This window comes from Amblyraja radiata, chromosome 14 (assembly GCF_010909765.2).
Source record: "Amblyraja radiata isolate CabotCenter1 chromosome 14, sAmbRad1.1.pri, whole genome shotgun sequence".
Lineage (NCBI taxonomy): Eukaryota > Metazoa > Chordata > Chondrichthyes > Rajiformes > Rajidae > Amblyraja > Amblyraja radiata.
Window position 1 is genome coordinate 54,542,899 of NC_045969.1, and position 13,997 is coordinate 54,556,895.

Genomic DNA, 13,997 nt, shown 5'->3' on the forward strand with positions numbered 1-13,997 from the left:
AGGGCTAGGTTATGCTTTGTCATGGAGATATAATAGACATGTGGATGGACACATCTTCATAATTACACAAAAATCAATCCTGTTATATTAATTGTAGGAAGTCTTGTTCAGCCTCAAGGCATTTGGAGGAGTGGTTATGTATGAACTCCCTGGATGTGCAAAAGAACAGATGAGGAAATACAAAATATCTTCTGTCCGTGTGTTAATAATCCACAAAATATCTTCTGTCCGCTCATCCATTAAGAGAAGGGCTTGCAGATGCCTCTGACGACAACAGTATAATTTCACCCACTGCGCAGAGGTGATGAGAATTTGTATCAAAGGCCACAGACAGGCTAATGAGGAAAATGCAAGGTAATTTACTATTTTCACAGTTATATGGAAAGTTTATAAACCCCTATGCTGTATCAGGCAACAAGGCTCCTTGTTCTGAGGATCCAGCTTACATTTGAATGCGAAGGTTTCCCAGTCCGGTTGGTTGTCTTTTAAAGTTACAATTGATCAATAATTAGATATTTTAGTTGTTTTCAGTACTTTAATCCGGTAGGCGGCGCGACTCTCGTCTGCAGCGGCCTCTGCAGTCCGTCTGCGTTTTTATTATTTTATGTCTATGTTTTAATGTAGTTTTTGTTATTTTTGTTGGGGTATGTGTGTGGGGGGGTGGGGGTGGTGTGGGGGGGGTTGGGGGTAACTTTTAAATCTCTCCCTGCACGGGAGACCCGACCTTTTCTTTGTCGGGTCTCCGTTGTCGTTGGGGCTGCAACGAGGAGCGGCCTCCAACAGGAAGACCGGGGGCTGTGGTGCCGACTACTCACCTCACCGTCGCGGAGCTGGCCGAGTCCAGAGCGGGTGGAGCTGTGGTGGACGCTGCTGCGACCCGACCCCCGGAGATTCGGTGGCTGCAACTGCGGGTTTGGCGGACGGCGGCACCGGGAGCCCGCGGGTCTCTGGAGGGAGACCGCTTTTCAGGGCTCCCGCAACGGCGACTTCTCCCGCCCGAGTTGCGGGGTTGAAGAGCTCCTGGAGCGGGGCCTACATCACCGCCCCGCGCGGCTTGGAATGGCCGCGGGAGTTTGCGAGCGCATGCCGGGGGCTCTAACATCAAGAACCCGGTGTGCGACCTTGCATCACCCGGCGTGGCTTTAATGGCCACGGGACAATCGCCATCGCCCGCCGGGGGCTTTGACTTTGACTCTGACATCGGGGGGGGGAGTGCAGTGGAGAGAAAAGTTTTTTTGGCCTTCCATCACAGCAATGTGATGGATGTTTATGTAAAATATGTTGTGTCTTGGGTCTATTTGTTTGTAATGTGTGGCTGCAGAAACGGCATTTCGTTTGGACCTCAAGGGGTCCAAATGACAATAAATTGAATTGAATTGAATTGAATTGAATTGAATGAACTGTTGATAACAATTCCACCGAGGATTCAGATCCAGAGTCAAGAGCGTTTGTCATATGTACAGGCAATGGAACAATGACATTCTTACTTGCTGCAGCTTATCATGCCCATTGAAACAATAACACACAAATAAATATACAATAATCATAAAACACTAACTTAATAACAGTAGTACTAGATAACCATAATAGTGCAAAACCAGTCCATAGTGCAACCAAAGACACCCCATGGAAGTTCATAGTCACCGAGGTTAGTGTTGTGCAGTGTTCAAGGGTCTGTGGTTGCTGGGAAGAAGCTTCAATTTAATATTTGAAAACTTTGTATAAATGAAGATTTGCAGATATGGGTAGCCTCGACATGAAGATAGGGAAAGCGATGGCAGTGAGATCCATCAACCTGATGGAGGCAGCAGTTTGATGGGAGCATGATCAAAGGAATAAAAGCCAGACCAGATAACCTCAGAGTCAAAAAGGAGAAAACATGCAAGATCAGTATGACTTCCAGGGTAGCTGTGATTACAGACCGTACGTCTCTGGAATCATATGACTGCTTTTGACATCATGGACATGAATACAATCAGCAGGCACAGGCCTTGAATATCAGATGTTCAATGTTTAGATTTTATTTTTTGCTTTTTGATAAAGCTTGCAGTTTCACTTTCATGTACTATAATGTATCAAGGTCAGGCCATTATGCACTAGATGTACCATCTCCCGATTTTGAGATGCAACTGATATCAGACAGGAGACTCAAAATGTTTATGTTTCTTCACTGTGTACTTAGTAACACTATTATATTGCAAACTGTTCCACACGTGTGAGCGCATCAGATGTTTAACCATGATGAATGGTATCATTTGTTACATTATCAGCACTGTGTTTGATCAGATTATTAAATATAATCATCACAATCTCTCTCCTGTGGCGTTCCCTCTTTTTGCGCATCATGAACCAGATATTGCAAAGCAACCAACAACAAATGTTCCCAGACAACAATGGAAGCTTTAGCTGCATGATGCTTTTTCTCGTAAACGCTTGTGGCATATCCTTCGGTGTTCTGTATCCTAAATCAAACCTGTTTTGTCATAGAAACAATATTCATAGGCGTCATTAGAAAAAAAAATCTGCCTAGGTTTATTACCTCACTCAATCCACAATAAGAGATCAATCGGTCATTTGCTTCATTGTTGTATGGGATCTTGCTGTGTAACATTTGCTTTTCATTTAATTGATGATGGCAGATGATTCAAGCAAGATCATAAGACCTCAACAAGTAATCTTCGACTGTACAAAAGCACTGTACTGTTTAAGCTACCTGGCCACCAAAGAACTGCTCAGGGCAGCACAGTGGTGCAGCGGTGGAGCTCCTGTCTCACATCACCAGACACTTGGATTTGTTCCTGACTACGGGTACTGTCTGTGTGGAATTTTTATGTTCTCCCTGTGACCAAGTGTGTTTTCTGTGGGTGCTCCGGTTTCCGCCAAAGGGTTTGTAGGTTGATTGGCTTCTGTAAATTGCCCCTAGTGTGTAGGGTACAAAAGTGGGGTGACATAGAACTAGTGTCTGGGTGATCGATGGTCAACATGGACTCAATGGGTCGAAGGGTTTGTTTCCACACTGTATCTCTAAACTAAACTAAAGATTGCCTAGTTTTATGGTTATTCATTTTTGGTATTATTGGTAATTATATATATATATCTTAGTGTTATTGCATTAATGGGCCTGTTAAGTGGCAGGAAGTAAGAACTTCAATGTTTCATTGCCAGTAAACATAACAATTAAACGCTTTTGACTATTCTGTGAGAATGACTCATGTTTAACTGAGTTAATATTGCCATGAAGGAAACTGACCACTCCATTGCATCCAATCTAGTGGCTGAGGAATATTCTGTTGCATTGTCTTACATGACAATGTTGTACTTAAATTTATTGGTATAATAATAATAATAATAATACATTTTATTTATGGGCGCCTTTCAAGAGTCTCAAGGACACCTTACAAAAATTTAGCAGGTAGAGGAAAAACATGTAAGGGGAATGAAATAAATAGTAGAGACATGACTAGTACACAAAGTAAAGACAGAATTCAATTCAAACACAATATGAGGCAATTAATGCACAGATGAAAAGGGAGGGGGACGTGGGGCTAAGGATAGGCAGAGGTGAAGAGATGGGTCTTGAGGCGGGACTGGAAGATGGTGAGGGACACGGGATTGCGGATCAGTTGGGGGAGGGAGTTCCAGAGCCTGGGAGCTGCCCTGGAGAAGGCTCTGTCCCCAAAACTGCGGAGGTTGGACTTGTGGATGGAGAGGAGACCGGCTGATGTGGATCTGAGGGACCGTGAGGGTTGGTAGGGGGAGAGGAGGTCAGTGAGATATGGGGGGGGGCCAGATGGTGGAGGGCTTTGTAGGTGAGGATCAGGATTTTGTAGGTGATCCGGTGGGAGATGGGAAGCCAGTGAAGTTGTTTGAGGACTGGAGTGATGTGATGCCAGGATTTGGTGTGGGTGATGAGTCGGGCGGCTGCGTTCTGGACCAGTTGGAGTCGGTTGATGTAGGTGGAGCTGATGCCAAGGAGAAGTGAGTTGCAATAGTCCAGTCGGGAGGAGATGAAGGCATGGATGAATCTTTCAGCAGCGGGAGGTGTGAGAGAGGGTCTGAGTGGCGATGTTGCAGAGATGAAAGGAGGTTTTAATGACGGCGGATGTGAGGCTCAAGGGAGAGGGTGGAATCAAAGATCACGCCAAGGTTGCGGGCCTGGGGAGATGGGGAGACAGTGGTGCCGTCGATGGTGAGAGTGGGGTTATTGATTTTGCTGAGTGTGGCTTTGGAGCCTATGAGGAGGAATTCTGTCTTATCGCTGTTGAGTTTGAGGAAGTTATGTTGCATCCAGGTTTTTATAGCTGACAAACAGGAGTTGATATGGGAGAGGGGGGGGTTGTGTGGGGATTTGGTGCCGAGGTAGATCTGAGTGTCATCGGCGTAACAGTGGAAGTCCAGGTTGAAGTGGCGGAGTATCTGACCAAGGGGGAGGATGTAGATGATGAAGAGGAGGGGGCCGAGTACGGAGCCTTGGGGTACGCCTTGAGTGACTGCGGCTGTAGCAGAGGTGTGGTTGTGGAGAGAGATGAAGTGTGATCTGTTGGAAAGGTAAGAACGGAGCCAGCTGAGTGCAGAGCCTTCAATGTCGAGGTCTTTGAGTCTGGTGAGCATGATGTTATGGTTCACTGTATCGAAGGCTGCGCTCAGGTCGAGGAGGATGAGGATGTTGATGGAACCAGTGTCAGCAGAGGTGAGGAGGTCGTTGAGGACTTTGAGGAGAGCAGTTTCTGTGCTATGGAGGGGGCGAAAGCCAGATTGGAGGGGTTCAAGTAGGTTATACGTAAGGAGGTGGGAATGAAGTTGCGACGCAACAATACGCTCCAGGGTTTTTGAAAGAAAGGGGAGGTTTGAGATTGGGCGGTAGTTAATGAGAGAGGAGGGATCAAGACCAGGTTTCTTTAAGATTGGTGTGACAGCAGCAGTTTTGAAAGCGGAGGGGACAATTCCTTGGGACAATGAGGAGTTGAAGAGATTAGTGAGGTAGGGGCAGAGAACGGGGAGGCAGGACTTCAGCAGGGGACTGGGGAGAGGGTCGAGGGAGCAGGTAGTGGGTTTGGAAGAGCTGATGAGTTTGGAGATTTCAGTAGGGGTGACCTGGTCAAACTGGGAGAGGAAGCAGTGTGGAGGAGGGGTAAGGAGGTCAGTGGAGATGTTGAAAGGAGGGGCCTTGGTAGGTGGTGGAGTAGATGCTGGGGAGTCGGGTACAGGGGATAAAGATTGATAGATGGTGCTGATTTTATCAGCGAAAAAGTGGAGGAATGAGTTGCAGAGATCCGGAGTAGAGGTAGGGAGAGTGTTGGCTCGAGGCTTGAGGAGGTTGCCCACTGTGGAGAAGAGGGTTCTGTGGTTTAGGCAGGGATCAGTGAATATGGAGGAGAGGTAGGCAGATTTTGCAGCAATGAGGGCATCTTTGTAGTCAGTGAGGTGGAGTTTGTAAGCTTCAAGGTGTACTGTGAGAGATGATTTCTTTGTGAGTCGTTCAAGTCGGCAACCAGTCTGTTTCAGTTTACGAAGTGCAGGTGTGTACCAGGGTGAAGATGTGTTGAAAGTTACGGTTCTTGTTTTGAGGGGGGCCATAGTGTTAAGGGAGGTAGACAAGGTGGAGTTGAGATGGTTTGTGAGATCATCAGGTGAGATATGGGTTGAGTCCTGGGGGAGACTGGTGGAGAGCAGGTCAGAGAGATGGTGGGAATCAATGGATTTAAGATTACGGAAGGTGATTTCTCGGAGGAAGCGGGGGCGAGGTGTCGGAGAAGGGATGGTGAACCGTATAAGCTTATGATCAGAGAGGGGGAAGAGGCATGGATGGAGGTCGAGTACCGGTTGATTTGTGGAGCAGACCAGGTCAAGGATGTGACCTTTGTCATGGGTGGGAAAGGTGACGTGCTGAGTGAGAGAGAAGTTGTCAAGTAAAAAGGCGAATTCAGATGCGAGCTTGCAGGTATAACTCATATTAAACAATTTTAACAATAGTGTCATAGTTTTTATCCTGTTTTTGTATCTAACATCTACTACCCTATCAGATTTTCTTCAGCCAGTGGTTTTATAGTTAAGAGCAATCCATTTTTTTTAAATTATAAAAACAAAATATGCTTCACTCAGCAGGTCAGGCAGCATCAGGAAAAAGTAATTAATGTTTTATATCCCAGTTGCCTCATTTGACAAAGGGTCTCTGACCTGAAATATAAACTTTGATTCACTTTCCACAGATGATGCCAGTTTTGTTAAGTCTTTCCAGCATTTTCTGTTTTTATTCCAGATTTCCATTTTTACAGTTTTTTAAAAATGATCGGTTTTTATCGTTTGGAAATATCTGCTAATTTACAATCATAATTGGTGATATAATTAAAGGATGGTAGATGATAGTAATCATCCTAATCTCTCAACATCACACTACATTGATGTCAAAGTGAACAACAGGATCACAGAACCAGCTCTGCTTTTGGAAGAAGGAGAAGTGAAGGGTGTTACGTGAGGCGTATAGAACAAAGAGCAGTCAGCCTAGAGTCCCAGCTGAAGAAGTATCGTGTTGTTGTCATACCAGGGGTGGATCTACTATGAAACTAATGAAGTTTAAGATTCAGGGCCCCTAATCCCGGTGGGGTCCCCAGAAGCGATTTTAGTCCAGATATTCTTCCGATTTAAATCAGAATTCTGATTTTTTTGTTTTCCTAGAAATGAATCTGATTTTTCACCTCGATTAAACCCCTCGCCTCGTTAAAACTCCACCTCACACTTAAACCTCAACTCACTAAACCTCGCCTCGACTAAACCTCCCACCTCACACATAATCCCCGCCTCGACTAATCGCCGCCTCTCTGCCGCTCCTGCAGGGAGGGGCGGGGCTCGGGCTCGACATTAATTTCAGCACGCCTGCGTCCCTCCCCTCCCACCGGCTCTCTCGGGCAATGCGCCTTCGCTGCTCTCCACGCTCGGACCCGTCCTCCGGTTGGAGCTGTTCCGCTCACGTGAGGCGCCGCCAATGGCCGCGGGGGGGGGGGTGCTATAAATATAGGGAGCGGGAGAGAGGCACCGATTAGTTGAGGCGCAGATTAGGTGTGAGGTGGAGTTTAGTTGTGAGGTGGGAGGTTTAGTTAAGTTGAGGTGGGGTTAAGGTGTGAGGTGAGGTGTGAGGTTTATTTGAGGGGAGAGGTTTAGTGAGGTACGGTTTAGTCGAGGCGGGGTTTAGGTGTGAGGAGAAGTTTGGTGGTGAGGTATCGTCGAGGCGAGGGGATTAGTCGAGGTATAGGTGTGTAGTTGAGGGGAAGTAAGCGTAGGTGAGGTGAGGAGAAGTGGATGTCTGAGCTAAGGTAGGGAGACCGAGGTGCTGCTGAAGGAGACGAGACCTCTGTGGCAGAGAATTCCACAAATTCACAACTCTGGGTGAAAAAGTTTTTTCTCATCTCAGTGCTAGACAAAGAGACATTTCAAGTAACATATTTTTTGTAAAGATTTTTTTAGCTGCATGAGGGCATTTATTGAAACATATAAGATTATTAAGGGTTTGGACACGCTAGAGGCAGGAAACATGTTTCCAATGCTGGGAGAGTCCAGAGCCAGGGGCCACAGTTTAAGAATAAGGTGTAGGCCATTTAGAACAGAGATGAGGAAATACCTTTTCACACAGAGAGTTGTGAGTCTGAGGAATTCTCTGCCTCAGAAGGCAGCGGAGGCCAATTCTCTGGAGGCTTTCAAGTGAGAGATAGATAGAGCTCTTAAAGATAGCAGAGTCAAGGGATATGTGGAGAAGGCAGGAATGGGGACTGATTGTGGATGATCAGCCATGATTACCGTGAATGGTGGTGCTGGCTCAAAGGGCCGAATGGCCTACCTGCACCTATTGTCTATTTCATGAAATATGTATCTTTTGGGGGTTATTTTACTGCTTATGTGTTAGAAAAATTCTAAACTTCTGTTATGTAAACTACCAGCAGAAAGCTTGAGAATCACTTTCAATTTATTGAAAATGCAGGAGTGCTGCCCCTGGACCCCGCTGGCCCCTCCTGGACCCACAGCCAATTTTTTTTCTGGAGGTGAATATCCTGCTTAGTCTACATTGCTTAAAAAATTTGGGTCTACTGTAAGAGAAGCGATTAAAAAAATATATATTAATAATAGTGTAATTCAATACAAAATAATAGTTAAAATAAAAATTAAAAGGTTATTAAAGTATCATGTAGGCTGGCCGTAACCGAAAAAGCATTCAAATTAAGGATGTTTCATTCTAAATATATTTAATATAAAATAATTATAAATAATTTAAAACACTATTAACATTTATGACAGAAATTAAAATTTGTGGTGATCTGTCATGGAACAACCCCTTTGAAGATAACAGTGGTTAGCCAGACCTTGTTGCTGGTTGTGAAGGGACCCCCATAACAGTTCAAGCTTCAGGGCCCCAAAATTGTAGGTCCGCCACTGTGTCATATCCACCTTATGCTATACTTGCAAGACATGGACAGTGTACGGCAGACATAACAGACAGCTTAACCAAAAATAGACACAAAATGCTGGAGTATCTCAGTGGGATAGGCAGCATCTCTGGAGAGAAGGAATGGGTGACGTTTTAGGTCGAGACCTTTCTTCAGACTGGTTAACCACTTCCACATGATCTGACTGTGCAGAATACTTCGCATCAAATGGCAAGACAAGATTCCAGACAAACTGATTCTATCCCAAACAAACCTTTCCAGCATTTACTGAGGGAATGGACAGATGATGTTTCGAGTTGGGATCCATTCGTAGTCTGAAGATGGGTTCCAACCTGAACTATCATCTGCCCATTCCTTCTATAGATGCCGCCTGACCTGCTAAGTTCCTCCAGCACTTTTTTGCTCAAGATATCATCTTCTACGGTTTCTTGTGTCTCCCCAACATTTACATATTATTGAAACTATCACCGATCAGGTAGGTATGAAAAGAACCTCAAATACTACAGTATCACTGGATCTCTGCCACCCGTGGAGGAGGAACCTTCAAGCCCAGATTGGTCTAATTGGTCATCCCTGTACACGCTCCTACAACACAGAGTAAAGAGGAAAGTACAGATGATTTTAAAAGCAGCTGTTAAGACACAACCCTGAGAATAGAATAAAAAGGTGATAGGCTCGCGTGGAGCAGCTATTTTGTGGGCGGCCATTATACAAATGGTAGTGCTTGAGTTGCAAGTGTAGTGTGAGTGGTTGGCGTTGAGGATTTGTCTCAAGAGGTTTCAGCGGGGAGACTAAGTAGTGGAAAGGTAAAATAAGGCAAGGTCTGTCTTACTTTCCTCTTTTGCCTTACTGTTGGGGTGGAAGATTGCAACCTTCACGTGGTCCGCCCTGTTTCGATGAATGCAATCAACCCGGCGTGCACAATCAAATAGAACAAGTTGTCCTCCAACTTTATGCTGTGCACACCATATGCAGGAAGAGAAGAAGCCTTATTATAGTCAATATGGCAGTTTGGGGCAGTGGTAGGCTCCTCCTGCAGGATGTGGGAGCAGGGAAACTTCCCGTGACCCTGGCCCAGCTGCAGCTCCTGACTGACCATATTGAGCGGCTGGAGATGATTTCCACTCACCCCAGAGTAGTCATGATGCTGAGACCATCACAGATAGGAGTTTCAGAGGTGGCCACACCAAAGGTGGAAGTGGCAGGCAATTGGGTGAACACAAGGAAAGGCAGAGGGTGGATGGGCAGAAAAAGCAGAATTCTCCCGTGGACATTCCCCATGCTATTAGTACACCATATTGAATACTAATGGGGTGGTGGGAATGGAGACAAGGAGAGTTATAGTGATAGGAGACTCAATAGTTATGGGGACAGACAGGGGACACAAAAGGGAGAGCGGGATGGTGAGCTGCCTCCTGGATGCCACGATCTGGAGTGTCTCAGAGTGGCTGCAGAACATTCTCAAGAGGGGGAATGAGCAGCCAGAGGTCTTTGTGCATATTGGTACCAATGATATAGGTACACAAAGGAATGAGGTCCTACAGAGTAAATACAGCGAGTTAGGCAAAAGGGTAAAAGGCAGAACCTCAAAATAGTAATCTCCAATTAGTTCTGCTATCACATGCTAGTGAGAGTAGAATTAGGAGTTAGGGCAGATGAATGTACACAAAAAAGCTGGAGAAACTCAGCGGGTGCAGCAGCATCTATGGAGCGAAGGAAATAGGCAACGTTTCGGGCCGAAACCCTTCTTCAGACGGCAGATGAATGGTGGCTAAGGAGCTGAGGCAGTGGTTCAGGGTTTTAGGACGAATCACAGATGGTGACGAGTCAGAGTATAGAAGTGAGATCGACCGACATACCAAATGGTGCCAGCACAACAACCTGGCTCTCAACATCAGTAAGACCAAGGAACTGATTGTGGACTTTAGTAGGGGAAGGATGAGGACCCACAATCCTGTTTATATTAACGGGACGATGGTGGAGAGGGTCAAAAACTTCAGATTCCTGGGCGTGCATATATCAGAAGATCTTTCCTGGACCCAGCACACCGATGCAATTGGAAAGAAGGCACATCAGTGACTCTACTTCCTGAGAAGATTACGGGGATTCGGCATGTCGAAGAGGATTCTCCTAAACTTCTACAGGTGCACGGTAGAGAGCATTCTGATTGGTTGCATCGTGGCCTGGTTCGGCAACTTGAACGTCCAGGAGCGAAAAAGACTACAAAAAGTTGTGACCACTGCCCAGTCCATCACTGGCTTTGACCTCCCCACCGTCGAAGGGATCTATCGTAGTCGCTGCCTCAAAATGTCAGCCAAAATCATCAAGGACCCACACCATCCTGGCCACACATTTCTCTCACCACTGCCATCAGGAAGAAGGTACAGGAGCCTGAAGACTGTAACGTACAGGTTCAGGAACAGCTTCTTCCCCACATCCATCAGGCTATTAAACACAACGAATAAGCTATGCACTCTGAACTCTTATTTGCTATTTGCACTATATTTGTTATTTATTGAACTTTTTCTTCTTTTTCCCATTATATACAATGTTTACATATTCACATATTCTTTGTGCTGCAGCAAGTAAGAATTTCATTGTCCTGTCCAGGACATATGACAATAAAACACTCTTGACTCACTAAAAGATAATGGGCCAAATGCAGGCAAATGGGATGAGCTTAGAAAGGCCATCTTGGTTGGAACGGACGAGTTGGGCCGAAGGGCCTGTTTCTGTGCTGTATGACTCTAATTCATGAAAATATATTTGGCAGCATATACTAACGTTTTAAAGACATGATCTGATTTAAGATTTCGTTTTTTGTTTAGAAATAGAGTAAAAACTTGAAAGACACCAAGAATACAGTAGAAGTATTGTACTGAAAGTTAATTATCGGTATTCAAATGCATGACCACTTACCTGGCATGCATCAACCCCACCCCGAAGGTAGCCCGCACAAATCATTCTGGAAGTCACAGAGTTCTCATACAGCTTGTTACAAATACCAAGAGGAATAATTTTCACACTAGCTTCCTGAAGAACAGTGGCCAGCTCACCTAACAAACAAAAATGTTCTGATTACCAAATATTATCCACACAACCATGGAATCAACTGTTCTCGAACTTAAAAGATTAGTTCCTTGCACGGTGCAGTTAAACCAGAAGCTGTTGGTGGTCTCTCCATTTTCTTTCATCAATTACATTCACACAATTAATATGCATCTCAATCAACTAATATTTCATATTGATATACATTATTTCAGTGCCTGGAAAGTGGGTCTCGAGAACAACAATTATACAGAAATAAAATATATCTAAATATAATAGTCTAAATTTACTATAATAATGGTAAAATTCTTAGCATTCATCATTGTTACATCTTAAAACACAATGGTTCTGAAACTACACATGCATAAATAAACACAAAGCTGGAGGGACGCAGTAAGTCAGACAGCATCTATAGAAGGAATGGACAGACTTCATTCAGTCTGAAGAAGGGTCTCAACCTGAAATGTCGTCTGTCTATTTATTTCCACAGAAACTGTTTGACCGAGTGGTTCCTCCGGCACTTAGTGTTTTGCACAGGATCCCAGCAATCACAGTCTAATACTTCCATATTACTCCCAACATCTTTGATTTCCATCTGCAATGTGGCTCCTCTCTCTGTAATCTCATCCAACTTGTCCATGCTAACCAAGATGTCCCATCTAAGCTCATCCCAATTGCCCACTCTTGGCCCATAGCTCTCAAACTGTTCTTATCCACATATTTTTCCATAGGTCTTTTAAATGTTGTATTGCACCTGCCTCAACTACTTCCTCTGGCAGCCCATTCTATTTACACACCACCCTCCGAATGAAAAAAATGCCCCTCAGGTTCCTATTAAAACTCTCTCCCCATCCTCTTAAACTTATGCACTCTAGTTCTTGATTCCCCTATCTTTGCATTTTCAACAAATCTGTCAATTGTAAACACATGATATATTTTTTTAAAAAACATTGCCTGACTGCAGAGGAATATTAGTCATCACAATGCTTGATCCCACTCATAGCTTAATGCACAAATGACCATTTTACCTATTCAATATTTTAAAATTAAAATGTAAGTTTATTCACTGATCCGATGATCACAAGGGCTCACCAAAAACCAGAAAAACACATGATAATTGAATCAGTGAATTTACCTGCCTTTTTAATAAGAATGCACATCATATTTCAATGCATTAATCTTGTGCTCATGAACAGATCACATAACCTTTTATAAAGCATCATACCGTCTTCTCCCAGGACGCCCCAGCCAGTTACATAGCAGTTTGCAGTGGGAGTGAAGATGTGAGTAGCAGCTGGTAAGCAAATTGGTTGGATGGAATCGCTGAAGAAGACCGGTGTCTTCAGTTCCAGCAGTGCAATGTCATAATCTGATGTGAATTCATCGTATTTGGGGTGGGTAACAATTCTACGAATTGATCTGGTTACTATCCTGGAATTCATTCTATTCATTAACTGCAAACCCAGATATGCAGTCCAAGCTGATGAAGTGGAATATCTATAAAAATAAAGAAACAAAGAAATAATACAAACTTTCTCAACCACTGATTCATTGATCCAGACCAGGAGGCTTTGGGTTTGAATATCATTCTGCCTTGGATAATGTTGAACAGAGTAGAGCAAAAATGGATAATGTATATGGCGAATTATCAAACTGGGATGAAAGACATCTTCACAGTGTTAAGGGCCTGTCCCACTTGAGCGTCATTTGCGCGTCACGCAGGTGGCGTGCAAAGGTTTTGTGAATTCCAAAATCTTGGGGCGTCGTGCGCGACCGCACATCACTGCCTACGTCACCACACACCATGCGCGCGTAATGCACGCCATGCGCGCATCACGTGTGCATTGTTACGCGTAAATGATATTGCGTAAATGACGCCCAAGTGGGACAGGCCCTTAACTTAGTCATACTGTGTGGAAACAGGCTCATTAGCCCAATTCTGCCATGCCAACCAAGATGCCCCCTCTAAGCCCCGTCACATTTGCCTGTGTTTGGTCCATATCCCTCTAAATCTTCTTGACTCATACTGAAGAGATTACATATATCCAACTGAAAACTGCAATAAAAGATCTTTGTTCTTCAGAACGGTTATCCACATTCATACAGTATCTATCTTTCAGTTTCAGCTAAGATTAAAAAAAAGTTAAAATGCTCACATTGATCGCAATTGGGAATCTAAAGAAGAGGACCCTGAACAAATAGTATTAGAGCTTTGAGATATCTCACAGTCAACAGGTCTAACACTCATCGCCAAAGCTCATACATTAATAATGACACTTAGCTCAAGTTCTGGAGTGTGATTCAGCATTGAACTGCATTATCTGCATCCTAGTGGCGGCGCGGCTCTGGCTGCAGCGGCTCTCCGGCAGTCCTGTTTGTTTTGTGTTTTTTGGGTTGTTTATTTTCGTTTTGGTTAGTCTAGTTTTGGTTTTTAGTTTGTGTTTTGGGGGGGGGGGGGGTCGAAACGGGGCTTGCTGTCTCTCCCTGCGGGGGAATGCGACTTTTTTGTCGTAT

The 13,997-nt window shown here is 44.5% G+C and overlaps 1 protein-coding gene across 1 annotated transcript in view; it reads right to left on the reverse strand.

Annotated features, from left to right (window-relative positions):
* LOC116980250 (suppressor of tumorigenicity 14 protein-like) overlaps positions 1-13,997 on the reverse strand; it is a 71,648-nt gene that overhangs the window by 1,207 nt on the left and 56,444 nt on the right. The window contains exons 28-29 of the mRNA XM_033032303.1: positions 12,709-12,980; positions 11,355-11,491 (exon numbers count right to left, since the gene is read on the reverse strand). Of these exons, the coding sequence (XP_032888194.1) occupies positions 11,355-11,491; positions 12,709-12,980 (409 nt within the window). The remainder of the gene's footprint in view (positions 1-11,354; positions 11,492-12,708; positions 12,981-13,997) is intronic.